This window comes from Pristis pectinata, chromosome 11 (genome assembly GCF_009764475.1).
Source record: "Pristis pectinata isolate sPriPec2 chromosome 11, sPriPec2.1.pri, whole genome shotgun sequence".
Lineage (NCBI taxonomy): Eukaryota > Metazoa > Chordata > Chondrichthyes > Rhinopristiformes > Pristidae > Pristis > Pristis pectinata.
In genome coordinates this window covers 35,717,540-35,735,894 of record NC_067415.1, presented here as the reverse complement: position 1 = coordinate 35,735,894, position 18,355 = coordinate 35,717,540, and the positions used below count along the sequence as shown (strand labels likewise).

Sequence of the window (18,355 nt, the reverse complement as noted above, 5' to 3'; positions counted from 1 at the left end):
CTGTATAAGACATTGGTGAGGCCAAATTTGGAGTATTGTGTGCAGTTCTGTTCACCTAACTATAGGAAGGATATCAGTAAAATTGAAAGAGTGCAGAGAAGATTTACTAGAATGTTGCCGGGTCTTCAGGATTTGAGTTACAGGGAAAGACTGAACAGGTTAGGACTTTATTCCTTGGAGCACAGAAGAATGAGGGGAGAGTTCATAGAGGTTTACAAAATTATGAGGGGTATAGACAGAGTAAATGTGAGTAGGCTCTTTCCACCTAGATTAGGAGAAATAAGTACGAGAGGACATGGCTTTAGGGTGAAAGGTTCAGGGGGAACATTAGGGGGAACTTCTTCACTCAGAAAGTGGTGGGAGTGTGGAACGAGCTGCCATCTGACATGGTAAATGCGGGCTCACTCTTAAGTTTTAAGAATAAATTGGATAGATACATGGATGGGAGAGGTCTGCAGGGTTATGGACTGGGTGCAGGTCAATGCGACTAGCGGAATAAGGTTTCGGCACAGACTAGAAGGGCGAAATGGCCTGTTTTCTGTGCTGTAGTGTTCTATGGTTCTAATTGCCTCCAGTTTGTACATAAGTGGTAGAATCTTGGGGTGGAGAAGTTGATAGGAATGTGTTGAGAATAAAATGGGATTTGATTGAGTCATACAGCATGGAATCAAGCCCTTCAGCCCAACTCGTCCATGCCAACCAAGGTATCCACCAAAGCTACTCCCATTTGCCCGTATTTGGCCTGTATCCCTCTAAACCTTTCCTATCTATATACTTATCCAAATATCTTTTAAATGACATTTTGCCTCAACTACTTTCTTTGGCAGTTCATTCCATATACGCACCACCCTGTGTGTGAAGAAGTTGCCCCTCGCGTCCCTTTTAAATATTTCCCCTCACACCTTAAACCTATGCCCTCTAGTTTTTGGTTCCCTCTTCCTGGGAAAAAGACTGTGTATATTCACCCTATCTATGCCCCTCATGATTTTATACACTTCTATAACATCACCCCTCAGTCTCCTACAGGAAGATCATACAAGCTCCACAAAGACAGTTCAGAAGTATGAGAAGAAATTTCATTGAAACACACAAAGTTCTTAAAGTGTTGATTTCCCCAGGAGTAAAAACAGAAAATGTTGGAAACAATCAGCAAGTTAGCATCTGCAGAAAGAGAAACAGAGTTAACATTTTGGGTCCATGATCTTTCATCAGAACTGGGAGAGAGAGAAAGCAAATTAGAGAGACACAAGAAGCTGCAGATGCTGGAATCTGGAGCTAAAAAAAAAACAAACTGCTGGAGGAACTCAGCAGGTCAAGCAGCATCTGTGGAGGCAGAGGGATGATTGATGTTTTGGGTCAAGCCCCTCCATCAGGACCCTGCATCAACAAGTTAGTTTTCAGTAGCAGAAAAGGTGGGGAAGGATGGATGATACATGGATAATATATTACAGAGTGAGATTATAGATTTAAAATTAGATAATACTTTAGACATTTTTTTCTGGCTAAGGGGTCTACAACCAGTGTAACGGACTCAGAATAAGGAGCAGACTGCTTCAGACTGAGGCGAAATTTCTTTACTTTGTGGGTGGTGAATCTTTGGAAGTCCTGGGCTATGGAGATTCAGTCATTGAGTTCGTTCCAGCAATTGATCGGGACTTCTGCGTATTAAGGGAATCAAGGCAAACAGGATAGTGCAAGCAAATGACGCCGCAACACTGACGAATGGCGGAGCAAGCGCGAAGGGCCAGTCGGCCTCATTACTATTTAGACGTAAACAGATCAGAGACACAGGAGACGGCGGACGCCGGAATCTGGAGCAAAGAAACCAAACCGCTCAGCGGAGGGAGAGGGGTTGGTGGAGACCCTGCACCAGGAGTAAACGGATCACAGTCCTCTAAATGGGGAGGCGTTAGAAACGGAGTTGAATCACAGGAATCACCACCATACGACGTCCTTCTCCGAGATGCCGGAGTCAGTCACCGCGGTCCGACGGGGAAACTGTTCCCCCTACACTCAGCGGGCCCACTCACGTCGCCGTGCGGCCGAAGCCTCGCGAGACTTTGAACCGTAGTCCCGCTTCTTCTCTCCCTGCATTTGCTCGGCGGGGATGGCTGGCAGTCGACGTCAGGGGCTCCTTGTGACGTTAGCCGGGGCCTTTGGACCGTGAGCAGGCGCGGTAGGGGGATGGAGGGTTCGGTCGGTTTCGTTTCCCGGCGCTGAAATCGGTGCGTTGGGAACGGAGGTGACGGCGCAGGACCGGAACAGGCCTGCGAGGGGCGGCGCTCACCGGTTCCTGTACACACAGCAGCCCGGAGCTGCCCAGCAAACATGATGCGTAGTAAGGCGGAGGTGGAGCGGTATATTGCTTCGTTGCAGGGCGCCAAGCCGCTCTCGCCCCGTGAGGTGAGTGTCTGGGCCCATCGCCGAGGTGCCGCTGACTAACCGCGGGGTGTGGAAGGGCCACGGGCAGTGCGGGCTGTGGCTTGGGCTGTTGGGCCTTCCCTCTGGCAGCCAGGCCGGAGTTGGGTCGTGCTTTCAGCACTACGCTGTTTTTATTTTAACTGCATTAGAGAGCCGTGGTAATTAAGACACTACTGCTGTAAGTTAACACAGTACATGGAACTGGAGGCTGCGCCTGTATCAGAATTTTAGCTGTATAGTAGTTATTCATGTCCACAAGTTATTTCGCACTTACAGTTTCGTTGCCGTGGTTTTGATCTGAATATCCTAAGGCTGCCTCCTGACAATTGTTTTTACTTCCTATGAAGGTTATGAACTGCTAGGTTGCAATACTTTTAGGCCTTAATTTACTGTAGTGCAGTTATTTGTGCTATTTAATGGAGTTTTCTCTAATACTGTTTTATAACTAGAACTTTGAATGGATTTTTATAAAAGCCTTTGGCTGTAATTTGTTTTACTTTGTTTTAGAAATCACTCAAAGGATTTTTGTTTGCAAAGCTCTACTATGAAGCCAAAGAATATGAACTTGCAAAGAGGTAAACATATTTCTAATCTTCTACAATGCTGTCTTTATTTTCATTGGACAAATCCAAGATAATGATTTGTAAAATCGTGGTGTTTAGTTACACAAAAGACTATCTGGCTTATTTTTTATGTCAACCAAATAGATCTATTTGGGTGACTTCACTTCCTGTCTCTGTCTATAGCCTTGCAGGTTATGGCCCATCAGTGCTCTTCCAGATACTATTAAAGTGTGAGTGTTCCTGTGACTTTTGTTTTGGTAGACTGGTCCAGACCTTTGTACATCATTGATTTTTTTTTCCCACACCACAATTCTTTCTTCTATCAGTTATCTTAAATTTATATCACTTAGTCATTAACTATGAAGAAAGTACACAACAATATAGTCTAACATTCTGTATGCCATTATCTGGCTTCAACTTCCAGGTGTTAAATTCTCAATGTGGCTCTACAGCAAGAGCTGAATACTCTCGATTGGCTAAAGGAAGTGTTTTTTTTTCCTTTTCTCCCTGTGTTAGCATCTTGTAATTTTATGTATTTCAATTAAATCTTCGCTTTATTCCAAAGAGAACCAATCCAGCCTAGTCATTTACTACTCAAAATGAAAATGTCGAGCCCTAGCAAAGTCCTCAAATCTCCATAATCTCTCTTGTAATGTCACATGCTTCTGGTAATGTAAGCATAATTGTATTCAAAGGTGTGGCCTGACTTCATACAGTTCTCGCTGGACTTCATTCTTCGCTACTTAACTACCGTATCCACCCATTCAAAGACTTTTGGGAATCTAGAGTTTGATAGAATGAGAATAGACCAGCCATAACAATATTTTTGCAGGGTTTGACAGGCAGTATGTAGTGATGTACTTGGAACCAGAGGTCAGTCTCAGAACATGAGCCAGACTGTTTAGAAAAACATCATGTGGGAAAATTTCTTCATTCAAAATTGAAATTGATAGATTTCTGGATATTAAGTAAACCACGCAAAATAGAATGGTGCAGGAAAATTATGCCAAGGTACAAGATCGGCCATGATCTTGAATGCTGGAGCAGGCTTCCTGGGCTGGACAGCAAGTCCTGCCATTTTTTTATCTGCGGACGTGGATACTAAGACTCCTCTATTCCTCCGCACCATCGTACCAATTATTGTATATCTATTCCTTTGTCATATTAACCTGCTCTAAATGCATTATCACATACATTGCAGATTGAATTCCATTTCATTTGTTGCCGACCTAACATCAAACTTTCTTCTGTGCCTTTAACCATGACCAATTTTATTATCATTTGCAATATTTTTGTTGCATCTTCATTTATCCATGTTATTGATATAGACTATGAAAAGCAAAATACAATGCTCAGATCTGCAGAACCTTACTACATTCAGCTTTCCTGTCACTTAAACCACTGTTGGTCATTGCTCCTTGCTTTCTGTAACAGACTAAATTTTGAATTCTTGCCACTTCCCTTTGAAATAAAAATAATATATTGTTAAGCAATTAAAAAGGTGCTCTCTGCACTAAGCCATTTTGGTTCATGCACTCATCCATCAGAGGGATCTGATAGAATTGCAGCATAAGGTTCGACAATGGTGTATATCAACAGGGATGGAACAAATTTAGATAAAAGCATATCTCTGGTAAAATGCTATTTGACCTTAATTTCTTGTGATATTTAAGAACTTTAGAACACAAGAAATAGAAGCAGGAGTAGGCCATCTGGCCCATCAAGCCTGCTTCACCATTCATTGAGATCATGGCTGATCTGGCCGTGGACTCAGATCCACCTACCTGCCTTTTCCCCATAACCCTTAATTCCCCTACTATGTAAAAATCTATCTGTGTTTAAATATATCTAATGAGGTAGCACCTACTGCTTCCCTGGGCAGAGAATTCCAGATTCACTACTATCTGGGAAAAGCAGTTTCTCCTCATCTCCGTCTTAAAACTATTCCCCTGAATCTTGAAGCTATATCCCCTAGTTCTAGTCCCACCTACCAGTGGAAACAACCTTCCTACCTCTATTTTATCTATCCCTTTCATAATTTTATATATTCATATAAGATCCCCTCTCTTTCTTAATTCCAGCGAGTATAGTCCCAGGTGATTCACTCTCCTCACAGGCTAACCCCCTCATCTCTGGAATCAACCTGGTGAGCCTCCTCTGCACTGCCTCCAAAGTCATTATATCTTTCCTTAAGTAAGGAAACCAGAACAGCACGCAGTATTCCAGGTGCGAGCTCACCAGTATCCTGTACAGTTGCATAACCTCCCTGCTCTTAAATCCAGTCCCTCTAGCAATGAAGGCCAACGTTCCATTTGCCTCCTTGATAAGCTGTTGTACCTGCAAACGAACCTTCTGCGATTCATGCACGAGCACTCCCAAGTCCCTCTGCACGACAGCATACTGCAATCTTTCACTGTTTAAATAATCTGATCTGTTTTTCCTTCCAAAGTGGATGACCTCACATTTACCAACATTGGACTCCATGTGCCAGACCCTTGCCCACTCACTTAACCTACCTATATCTCTGCAGACTTTCTACATCCTCTGCACAATTTGCTTTTCCACTCAATTTAGTGTCGTCAGCAAACTTAGACTACACTCGGTCCCTTCTTCCATATTGTTAATGTAAATCCTGTACAGTTCTGAGCCCAGTACTGACCTCTGCGACACCCTGCTCACCACTGATTGCCAGCCAGAGAAACACCCATTTATCCCAACTCTCTGCCTTCTATTGGTTGACCAATCCTCTATCCATGCTAATACATTACCCCCAACTCCATGCATCCTTATCTTATGGATCAGTCTTTTATGCAGCACCTTACTGGATGCCTTCTGGAATCTAAGTATACAATATCCACCTGGTCCCCTCTATCTACTGCGCTCATTATATCCTCAAAGAACTCCAGTAAGTTTGTCAAACAGGACCTGCCCTTCTTGAATCCATGCTGTCTTCCTGATGGAACCACTTCTATCCAGATGGCTTGCTATTTCTTCCTTAATGATAGCTTCAAGCATTTTCCCGACTATAGATGTTAAGCTAACTGGCCTATAGTTACCTGCCTTTTGCCTACGTCCTTTGCCAAACAATGGCATGACATTCGCTGACTTCCGATCTGCCCAGAGTCCAGAGAATTTTGGTAAATTATCACAAACACCTCGACTACAACTTCCCCCATTTCTTTCAGTACCCTGGGATATATTTCATCAGGACCAGGGGACTTGTCTACCTTTAGGCCCACTAGTTTGCTCTTCACTACCTCTTTAGTGACAGTGATTGTATTGATGTCCTCATCTCCCCATCACATCCATAACATCTCTTTGGCATATTAGACATGTCCTCTACCTTGAGGACCAACACAAAATAGTCGTTCAAGGCCTCGGCCATTTTCCACATTACCCGATATTAATTCCCCCCTTCTCATCTTCCAAGGGACCTACGTTCACTTTAGCCACCCTTTTCCACTCTTTATAATTATAAAAACTTCTATGCTTTCATATTTTGTGCTAGTTTACTTGCATAATCTATCTTCCCTTCTTGCTTGCTTAGTGGGTTTTTAATGCTTTTTAAAGTTTTCCCAATCTTCCAGTTTCTCACGACTTTGGTGACTTTGTATGCATGAGCTTTTAGCTTGGTGCATTCTTTTATTTCCTTAGTTATCCAAGGCTGACTCTCCCCACCCTTACTGTCCTTGCTTTTAACTGGAATATCCTTCCCTTGAGCACCATGAAAAATCTTTGATCCACTGTTCCTCAACTGTAGCCTGTGTTTCCAGTCTATGCTCGCCAACTCCTCCCTCATCCTGTTGTAGTCTCCCTTGTTTAGGCATAATACACTGGTTTTAGATCGAACTATTGCACCCTCCATTTGTATGAGAAATTCAATCATACTATGATCACTCTTTCCAAGAGGATCCCTAACTATCTCTGTTTCAGCACCGTAAATTATAAATGTGCCCTGCATGTAACTGGATGGAATTATCATGAAGTTAAGATGCAAATAGCCTAATTGAATTATGGGACAGTCTAGAAGTTGAATGGAATGATTATATTGTAATGAGTTTGCTGTAATAAACTTGTTGTTTGCTGCAAGAAATCAGTGCAAATGGTTTTGTTTGACATTTTATTTCTCCAGTGAGTGAGAGACTATAGACTGTGTTTATTCTGATTCCCTTTAATATCTTTCATGTTATTTGTCCTGAAATGAGCCAGCAGCATTAAGCAAATAACTGATTTACATGGTTGATGCAGTTCAGAGACATCTGGCACAGGAGGCCAAAGGACCTGTTTCTGTACTGTATAACTTTGAGCTTGGCTCTGCACATCATAGATGCGTAGATTTCTTTATTGGTCACATGTACATCGAAACACAGTGAAATGCATCTTTTGTGTCGAGTGTTCTGGGGGCTGCCCGTAAGTGTCGCCATGCTTCTGGTGCCAACATAGCATGCCCACAACTACCTAACCCGTACATCTTTGGAATGTGGGAGGAAACCGGAGCACCCGGAGGAAACCCACACAGTCACGGGGAGAACGTACAAACTCCCACAGACAGTGGCCAGAATTGAACCTGGGTCGCTGGCACTGTAAAGCGTTATTCTAACCGCTACACCACCATGCCTGCGACGTCTCTCCAGCCGTGTCATGGTCTGTGCTCCGCAACAACCCTTCGTGGGTGTCTCACTGCCTCTGGTCTGAAGTCAAACGGATGAGCATCTCTTCTTCCATATTCAAAGGCTGATGATACCCAGGTGCTGGTGAACTGGGTGAGGCTGCAGAGCCGATGAGATATCACGCCTGAGGTTCCCCTTCGCAATTCCTCCACTGGTTCTACCACCTCCCCTCCACACCCCCCCCCCCCCCCCAAGCTGGGGACTGCTCGGTCCCAGCCTCAGCATTGATTCAATGGTTCAACCCGTGGCCCTGCCGCTCGGCTCTGACCTGCCGCTGAACTTCATGCATGTGCTATCCCAATTACTCCCACACTCCTGCTCTTTCTTTGTGGCTTGTCATGTTTTACAATTGTGTATATATTTTACTTTTTATATTTAGCTCAAGTTTAGAATTGTAGATTATTTTGCATAATAAGCACTTTTTTAAATGGTCCCGCAGGGAGGTGTCTGCATACATAAAAGTACAGGAAAGGGATCCAAAAGCACACAAGCTGCTTGGTCAGATTTATGAATCTGAAGGTGACATTGAAAAAGCCATTGGTTGTTACAAGGTATGGTCTAATGTGTAAATAGTTAATTTCATTTGTTTTGTATTTTTTAATTTTTGAAAATAGAAAAATGAGCCATCACCTGTAACTAGATATTGTGGAATGTTCTTAGCAAATGATCTGCAAATTTTAAGGATGAGTTCTATGGTATATATAACAGCATAAATTTTAAGTAGGCATTAATAATTTGTCACAAATAAATACCTTATTTACAGCTAGTCAAAAATCATCCATTGTTGAATACTTCCATTCACTAACATTGCTGTTAATAGTATTAGACAGTAAGCTTTACTAGACAAGGATTCGATAGAAATCAACTTGCAAGTATAAAGATTCAAGGTCCTTCATTTAATATAGAAATTCTGGTTACAGATTTAGTTAAATAAAATTATTAAATAAGAATATTATATAGGGCATGGCATGCCTGATGGAATTCAATGTATTGCAAACATATCATTTTCTCAGTTTAATAACATCAAGGATCGGGTACTCTGACCCAAATGTATTCTAAACTATATTTGTCTTTTTAAAACGTGTAAGATTTGGGATTAACCGTCATCCAATGAGCAGGTCATTACCATATATCCATACTTTGTCCTATGTGGTCTGTTACAAGCATGATGCCACAGTATGGGATTGTCAGTGGTTGTAAGAATACTGCTGGAGAGAAAGGAGGATCGTATAGTTGTTGTGGTCCACGTTGGCATTAATAATACTGGAAAAAAAATAAGCTTGACGTCCTTTTCAGAATTAAAGCTGAAAGTATTATTTCTAGATTAATACTCAAATCACCTGAAAATTAATACAAGGATAAAATGAGTAGGAAGGTGACGATCGGACTGTGGCAAAGGGAAGAAAATTCCATTTTATGTGGTGCTGGCACGGTTTCTGGGAAAGGAAGGAACAGTAGCATTGGTATGCACTTCATATTAGCTGAATTAGAACCGGAGTGCTAGTGGAAAACATAAATGGTCTGATCATAAGGGCTAGTAAGTGCAGGTAATCAGGGAAATTGTCATTAATAGTACAAGTGCAAACGAAAGGCAAGAGAGTAGACTAGGAGGCAATGGGAAAACTGAATTTTAAAATGATTTGGACTTGAGAAATGTGCAAGTAAAGCATTAGAGAAAGGTAGATTAGGATTTATAGCCCAAGTAACAACTGTGTGTAGGAATGAATTGCTGGCTTAAATTCAACTTGAAAGGTTTGGCACACTAATCTTTAGTAAGATGTGTCTCCAAGATACTGATAACGGGGAGCTAAAAGTACTAGGTTATAAGGTCTACAGGAGTGAAAAGAAAAATGATAACATTTGAGTATTAGCCTTGATGATTGAGGGTGAGGAAATGGAGGTGAAATTAAGAATAGGGTTTAAGATTCTCTGGAAATTATGTGTAAGCCTTCTGGTAGCAGATGTTACTTGGTTAGATGCAGAATTTAAAAGAAAAGTGCTTTAATAACTTGTGCATAGGTCACATTAGAAGAAAGGTTTCTGTGCAATATGTCCTAAAACCAAAAAAATTGGCAAGCCATTTTAGATAGAGGAATAACTAATGAGCCAGTTTTAGTTAACAGCATGAGAATGTATGAACATCTATCTGAACATCAGTCGTAATTGAGCATAGTTTGTTGCTGGAAGGGAAAACGTGCAAGACAGCTAGCAAAAATTCTAGATTTAGATATACTTGTAGTGAGACAAAGGTAATTGGATAACCTAGTGAGTGGTGTTCAAAAGTTAATTTAATGTCATTCAGAACCAATTAATCCCTTTAAGGGGTAGCAACTTGCCAAAAATTGAAATAATATGGCACAGCATAAAACTAACTCAAGGACACTTCCTTTTTCTTTTTTTAAAAAAAAGACACAAAGATGACGAAACACAGTATCATGAAGAGGAACTTGCATGGATATCTGTTTTTGAAATTATTAGCAAGTTAGAAGAATTGTGGGTCCTTTTGAAAGCTGATTATGGTGATACTCTAAATGAAAGTAAGGGAGTGGACTTGCTAAATAATCTGCATCAGCATTTACAGTGGAGAGTTTTGCATGGTGACTAGCCCTAGTGAATCGGGGATAGTTCACCAAAATTAACATAAGCAAAATAATAAATTAGTAGGATTGTAATCAAGATAATAATGAACTTGTTCTTTAAACCAACTCTGCAAAATCTAAGGTCCTATTATGTGTCAAAAGTTCCAACCTGAACATTGGTATTTGGCTCTGGCCTTCTACATCCCAGTGTTCTTAATCCTGATAGTATGTTATTTGGAACTAACAGTTGTGACTGCAAGAAAGACTATATTCTTTATCACCTTTGGAGTTGCAACTGTAAGGTACTGAAATATTGGTGTTCTCTTGTGAAGAATAATAGATAAAAGATTACCTGGGTCCTAAAGTTCTTGTTCATTTTCCTTCTCACTTTAAGTCTGTTGCAAGGTTTAGTTAGTTACTTACCTGAAGTAGTTGCACCTGTCCTGACGCTGATTATATGCATGTTTCCAACATTTTATGTGTAAAGCATATATAATTTGTTTGCATTTTATTTAAATTCTCATGTTCTTAATTCTTACTAGCGAGTTATTGAACTGAACCCAGTACAGAAGGATATTATCCTGAAAGTGGCCGATTTGCTCTGTAATAATGGAAACCTGATTGATGGAAGAGCTGAATATTGGCTGGAGAGGGCAGCCAAGCATTTTCCCGGTAATAGGATTGTTTATAAACTGAAGGTAAGCATAGTACTTCTCTAATGAAAATGGATCAAAATTCAAGAGCAATGATCTATAATTTTTTTGGTGAATTTCATTCTGGTGGTATTTGCTCTTTAACTTCATATGACCTGCTGTGCTATTTATTATACAACACATTTAAAATGATTTATGGGTAACGCAGTGAGTCAATGAGTTGGAAGGATAAGCTCCCAACAAAGAATCTATTGTCCTTTTACTAAACAAAGTCTATGTAAAGAGAGAAACATTTTATGACAACGAGCAACTTTTCCTGATTTTTTTTTTAAAGTAATTTCTACAGAAAATGGTTGTGAGTGGAACATAGTTGCATACAAATCGTGCATAAAATTGGTCTTAATCCTTTACAGCAGTATGTTTGCTCAGCTTGATTGACGGGAGTTTCCATCGTATTCCATCGACAGGAGTATTAGTGACACAATATGCAGCCAATTTAAAATATTTCTTAAACTACTTTAAGGAGTCCCCAAGCAATACATGTCCTTGATATATTAGAATTGCTAAAATGTAATTCTCCATGCTTTAAAATACTAATGGATTTTAGACTTTTTAGTTTTTGTTGGTGGGCAATCATCTCTATATTTAAAATAAAACTGCTGGAAGAACTCAGCAGGTCGAGATACTGTGTCTTGCCCCAAAACATCGACAATTCCATTCCACCTACAGATGCTGTTTGATCTGCTGACTTCCTCTGGCAGTGTTTGTTTTTGTTTTGCTCCATATTCCAGCATCTGCAGTCTTATGGGTCTTCATCTTATAATTTTACTATTTTGTTTCTGAAGGAAAAGCTGCTGAGCTCAAAGGGACAGTTGGACCATTCTCAACTGTTTGATCTTATTCAGTCTGAACTGCATTCTAGACCAGATGATCCACTTGCTAATATACGCTTGGTGGAATTCTACTGTTCCTTTGGGAAGCTTGAAGAAGCAGTGAATTTCTGCATGAATACAGAGAAGAGAAGAACTCTTTCCAGGAGTCTGGAATGGAACACCTGTCTGGTACAAACATTAAAGGTATATGCCAGTGTTCACAAGATCACAGGACAAAGGAGCAGAAGTAGGCCATTTGGCCCATTAAGTCTGCTCCATGAGCTAAACTAAAACTATTCCTATCTAACCCCAATTTCCAGCCTTATCCCCATATCCTTTGTTACCTTGACTAATTAGATACCTATCAATCTCCTCCTTAAATGCCCCTAATGATTGGGCCTCCACAGCTGTATGTGGCAAAGAATTCCATAATTTCACTACCCTCTGGCTGAAGAAATTTCTCCTCATTTCTGTTTTAAACTGGTACCCTCTAATTCTAAGACTGTGCCCTCTAGTCCTGGACTCACCCACCAAAGGAAACAGCTTAGCCACATCTACTTTGTCCAGTCCTTTCAACGTTCTAAATGTTTCTATGAGGTCCTCGCTCATTCTTCTGTACTCCAGTGAGTACAGTCCAAGAGCTGACAAACTTTCATCATAAGTAAGCCCTTTTGTTCCAGGAATCATCCTCGTAATTCTTTTCTGAATCCTCTCCAGCATCAGTACATCCTTCCTAAGAAAAGGGGCCCAAAACTGCACACACTATTCCAAATGAGGCCTCACCAGTGCCCTATAGAGCCTCATCAACACTTCCTTACTTTTATGTTATACCTCTCGAAATGAATGCCAACATAGCATTCACTTGTTTTTTTTTTACCACCGATCCAACCTGGTGGTTAACCTTTAGGGTATCCTGCACGAGGACCCCCAAGTCCCTTTGCAATTCTGTACTTTGAATTTTCTCCCCATCTAGATGATAATCTGTCCGTTTATTTCTTTTTTCAAAGTGTACAATGGCACATTTCTCAACATTGAATCTCATCTGCCATTTCTTTGCCCATACTCCTAAATGTCTAAGTCTTTCTGCAACCTTCCTGTTACTTCAATACTCCCTACTCCTCCACCTATCTTTCTTTTTCCATCTTTTTATTAATTTTCAAATTAATGCAGATTAATAATATAATATTGGTAATTATACACGTAATACAAAGAGATCGGGAGGACAATCATGACATATAGTCATAAAGAATAAAAAATATATTTTAGGCCCCACGGTTTCTTGGTAAACGAATATATTACAAAAAAATCAAAAAGGAAAAGATTTATTATGTTTAAAAAAAACCAAATCAAAAGAAAAATTGTAAGTAATAAAATGAAACAAACTTAAAAAAAAATTCAAACGAAAAAAAACTGGACTGATATTTCTCGATGAACAAAGCATTATTATGTCATCAACTCTGCTCCTCTAAGTTCAAAGATTATTGAAAAGGGATCTATATCATATGAAAATATTGAATGAATGGACTCCAAACTTCCTCAAGTTTAAGCAAAGAATCAACAGTGCCACTCCTAATTTTTTCTAAGTTTAAAAACGATACAGTTTGAGAAAACCATTGAAAAGTAGTGGGTGGTATTGGATCCTTCCATTTAAACAAAATGGATCGCTTAGCCACTAATGTAACAAAGGCAGTCATATGACAAGCAGCAGCAGATAAGTGACTAGATTCCATCATTAGTAGCCCAAAAATTGCAGTGATTGGGTGAGGTTGTAAATATTCAATACAGTTGAAATAATGTTAAAAATATCTTTCCAATATTTTTCCAAAAGAGGACAGGACCGAAACATATGTGTCAGGGAAGCCACCTCCAAATTACATCTATCACATATAGGATTTGGTGATTAAAAATGGGCTAACTTGTCCTTCAACATATGGGTCCTGTGAACCACCTTAAATTGTATCAGAGTGTCTGGCACACATTGAATATGTATTAACTAATTGAAGAATTTTCTTCCATGTCTCTGTGGGTAAAAGTATCTGGAGTTCTCTTTCCCATTCATTCTTAATTTTATCAAGTGTCTTTGGACGTATTTTCATAATTAGATCGTAAATTATTGCTATCAAGCCCTTCTGATAGGGATTAAAGCCTAAAATTTTTTCCGTAATTTCAATCTTATATGGAGTCAGAAAAGAAGGCATAGTAACTTTTTAAAAAAAATTTCTAATCTGTAAGTATCGAAAAAGAAAAGTGTGATCTAAGCAAATTGTATTAGACAACTGTTCAAAAGATGATAAACAGTTATCAATGAATAAATCACAGAAACATGTTATTCCCTTCATTTTCCATAAAGGAAAAGCTAAGTCGATTCTGGATGGTTCCTCCATCTATCTTGGTGTCGTCTGCAAACTTAGCCACAAAACCATTTACTCCGTAATCCAAGTCATTGATGTACAATGTAAAAAGAAGCGGCCCCCAACACCGACCCCTGCGGAACACCACTGGTAACCAGTAGCCGACAAGAACAGGATCCCTTTATTCCCACCCTTTGCTTTCTGCCTACCAGCCAATGCTCCACCCATTCTAATAGCCTACCTGTAATTCCGTGAGCTCTCAACTTATTAACCAGCCTCTTGTGTGGCACCTTGTCGAAGGCCTTTTGGAAGTCTAAATACACAACATTCACAGCCTCTCCCTTATCCACCCTACCTGAGATTTCCTCAAAAAAAAAACTCCAATAGGTTGGTCAGGCAGGATCTTCCCTTCATGAAACCATGCTGGCTTGGACCTATCTTGCCTTGCACCTTTAGGTATTCCATAACCTCATCCTTGAGGATTGATTCCAATAACTTTCCAACCACTGATGTCAGACTAATAGGTCTGTAATTTCCTTTATGCTGCCTCCCACCAATGTTGTTGTCGTCATTTTATTTGCAGCAATTGCAGCCTTTTTCAAGAGATCAGCTACATGAGTAGTACACTATTTTCTACCTGATGAACTTGGTTTCAGTTTGATATAAATCTTTTCTTCTCAGTTCTGACTTTTTTTTTTAGAGAAAGCTTACTTTAAACAAAAATGTAGGTAGTTCTAAAATAAATCCTGGTAAATTGTTTGAGGTTCATACTATCAGTGTTTTCTATTAGTAAATGGAAAACTCGGGAATGCTGTGGAAAAGCTGGGATATTTTTTCCTCTTTAACCTGAATTTTGGTATCCAATGCAGTGTAGGGCAATGAAATGTTCTTGTGCTCTAAACTTTTCTATTTGCCAAAATCAGTGGTTTATTTTTATATTCTGCAGAGATGTCTTGGTTCATCAAATGTATCGGGAACTGATAAAAATAGATGGCGATCAATGCAAAGGGAGTTGCTCCTGGCTTCCTCTAATCTTATGTTTTTGACATTATCAAACAGAGACATCCAAGATGCTGTAGATGCTCTAATGAGGTAATCTTTTGTGAGGCTTGTTTCAAAAATCTTTTGTTTTCCTGGTAACATTGATATATACTGGAGAGTTATTTCATGAGTGATTTGTTCCATACTATGAACTGTTATCACAAAGGTGATTAAGTGTCATCAGCTTTTGACTGGAGTATTTTCTTACCTTGCTTGTTTTCTCCACTGGGCATTTACATGCAGGACAAGCTCCTCATAAAGGTTAGGACTAGGACCTAAACAGTTTGAGGTACAGACCCATGGTAACTTATTGCCCTGCTAGGGTCGGCTTAAACAAGGAACTGAACCTTGGGTCTTGCTTGTGCTGACAGTGCTCTAACAAAGGAGAATCTTGCACTTTTATAACTCCTTTTAATGTAGAAAAATGACCCAAGTTACTTCTGAGTGGGACTGATTAGAAATTTGGAGGAGCTGAAAAGAAGCTGCCAAAAACATAATGAGAGGGAAGGTTTTCCTGAGATAATACAAGTAAATCAGCTTTGGCTAATTTTGGTATTTTTAGTGATCTCCAGTATTTTCATATTCTAATGCTCAATCAGTAGTGCCATTGATCTGCCTTTGGCATTTATTTTAGAGTACTTTAAACTATATTTTTGTCAAATTACCTCAATCATTAACAATACTACATGATTATATTGTTAATAAATGCAAATTTGTGTAAATGTTTTTTTGATCCAGTGAGAAAGGGCTTAAATGAATTCATTCAGTACTTTGTAGATATCCTAATGCAGATGGTTAAAGTTAATTTATTTCATCTGATCTGAATGAGATAAGACAACTTGGTGAACCATGCTTGGGTTTCTCCACTCGGATTTCAAGCCCAAACAATTCATTGAGTTAAGAAACAGGATTTATCTCTATTATAGAAACTGTTTGTCATGTCAGCCAATGGGGAAAACATGCCAACTCCATGCTTTCTGTATATTTTATTTTAGTCTTGATCATACAATGCATATCACAAAATCGTATATTACCACAACTATGGATGATCTTTCTGCTGCTTTCATTGAAATAAGAGGACATCTCTATTTGCATGCTGGAACATTACTTCTAAAGATGGCTCAACAGAATGAGATCCAGTGGAAAGCAGTTGTAGATCTTGCTGCACTGTGTTATCTGATTGCTTATCAGGTAGGTTTCTTCAGTGTTTGGAAGGTCTTGAACTATTGCTGGGGTGGGATGGGGTACTTGTTACTGAGTTTCTTTATAATAGTATTGCTGTAATACAAATATATTTATGTAATTATAGGTTCCAAGACCCAAGATAAAATCTGTGAAGGCACAAGAGACGAACAAGGAATTGCTAAGCTGGTTAGCATCAGACAGACAAAGTCAATCAGGTAATCTACTTCAAAGAAAGTTTTATACAGTACCATTCATAATCTTTGGTCATCCCAAATCTGTTTGCAGGCATTGATAAACCTTATGAAATGTAATCAGTCGCTGTTAGTCTTAGAAACAGAGCCGCCAACTAGTATACAGAAAGCTATAATGGCCTGATAATCTGATTTATTGTTACTGCTTATTGATTTGGTAGTGGCTAGAACATGGGTTAATTCCTTTATTCTTGTTCAAAATAATCTCATGGTATTTTCAAAACCCTTTGGAGAACAGACAGGATTTCAGAAGAACAGTAACCTAGAAACAGAAAATAGGAGCAGGAGTAGGCCATTTAGTCTTTCGAGCCTGCTTCATTCAAAATGACAGGCTGATTGTTTATCTCAATACCCTTTTCCTGCTACCTGTCCATATTCCTTGCTGCCTCTTGTGTCTAGAAATCTATCTGCTTAAATATATTTCAACAACTTAGCTTCCATCGCCTTCTGTGGTGCGGGAGAATTCACAGGTTCTGAGTGAAGAAATTTCTCCTTGTCTCATTCCTAAATGATTTAACCCATATCCTGAAACTCTGAGCTCTCGTTTCAGACCCCTTGCTTTGATAAACTTTTAACCTTCACTTGATCTAGTCCTGTCACAATTTTGTACACTTCTATAGAATCCTCTTTCATAGGTCCAGAAAATGTATGCTTAGTTGAGCCAATCTCTCCTCGAGAGTCCTGCCATCACAGAAATTATGATGGACCTTTGCTGGATTCCTTCAATGCTGGATCTAACTCTGGGTAATGAGACCAAATTGCACGCTTTTACTCCAAATGTGGTCTCATCAAGACCCTGTTTAATTTAGCAAGATAACCTTGCTGTGGTACTCAAAAACCTCTTGCATTGAAGGCCAATGTACCATTTCCTCAATAGCTTGCTGCACCTGCATATTTGCTCTTAGTGACTGGTGTACATGAACACCTGAATCAACATTTCCCAATCTATCAAAATTTAACTAATACTTTTTTTCCTAGTAGAGTGAATAAATTCACATTTATCCATGTACTGCATCTGCCATTTACTTACCCATTCACTCAACTTTTCAAAGCCTTACTTTGAAGCCCCTACACCCTACTTGACTTGTAAGCCCACCCAGTTTCATGTCTTTGGCAGCCTTAGAAATATTACATTTGGTTCCCTCATCTAAATCATTAATATATAATGTGAATAGCTGGGTCCCCAACACTGGACCCTGAAGTACCCCATTAGTCTTCGAATGCCATCCTGAGAAAGTTCCAATTATTCTTCTGTTTCTTTTTATAACCTAAGCCAGTGTATTACCTTCAATCCCATGGACTTTAATCTTGTGCACTAAACTCTCATGGGCTTTATCAAAGTACTTCTGAAAATCACAATACACTATATCCACTTATTTCATTTATGCTTGCAGTTACAGCCTCAAAATCCAGTCGATTTGTCAAACATATCCATAAGACACAGAAGCAGAATTAGGCCATTCAGCACATTGTGTCTGCTCCGCCATTCATTCATGGCTGATTTATTTTTCCCTCAACCCCATCCTCCTGCTTTCTCCCTGTAACCTTTGATGCCCTTACTAATCAAGAAACTACCATCCTCCGCTTTAAATGTACCCAATGACTTGGCCTCCACAGCCGTCTGTGGCAATGAATTCCACAGATTCACCACCCTCTGGCTGAAGAAATTCTTCCTCATCTCTGTTCTAAAGGGACGTCCTTCTATTCTGAGGCTGTGCCCTCTGGTCCTAGACGCTCCTACTACTGGAAACCATCCTCTCCACGTCCAC

The 18,355-nt window shown here is 39.7% G+C and overlaps 1 protein-coding gene across 1 annotated transcript in view; it reads left to right on the top strand.

Moving 5' to 3' along the window:
- Nucleotides 1–2,261: 2,261 nt before the first annotated feature.
- Nucleotides 2,262–18,355, top strand: part of ranbp2 (RAN binding protein 2) — a 64,509-nt gene continuing 48,415 nt past the window's right edge. The window contains 8 exon segments of the mRNA XM_052026776.1: nucleotides 2,262–2,403; nucleotides 2,929–2,996; nucleotides 8,094–8,205; nucleotides 10,776–10,931; nucleotides 11,732–11,962; nucleotides 15,056–15,201; nucleotides 16,146–16,341; nucleotides 16,460–16,550. Of these exon segments, the coding sequence (XP_051882736.1) occupies nucleotides 2,329–2,403; nucleotides 2,929–2,996; nucleotides 8,094–8,205; nucleotides 10,776–10,931; nucleotides 11,732–11,962; nucleotides 15,056–15,201; nucleotides 16,146–16,341; nucleotides 16,460–16,550 (1,075 nt within the window). The 5' untranslated portion in view covers nucleotides 2,262–2,328.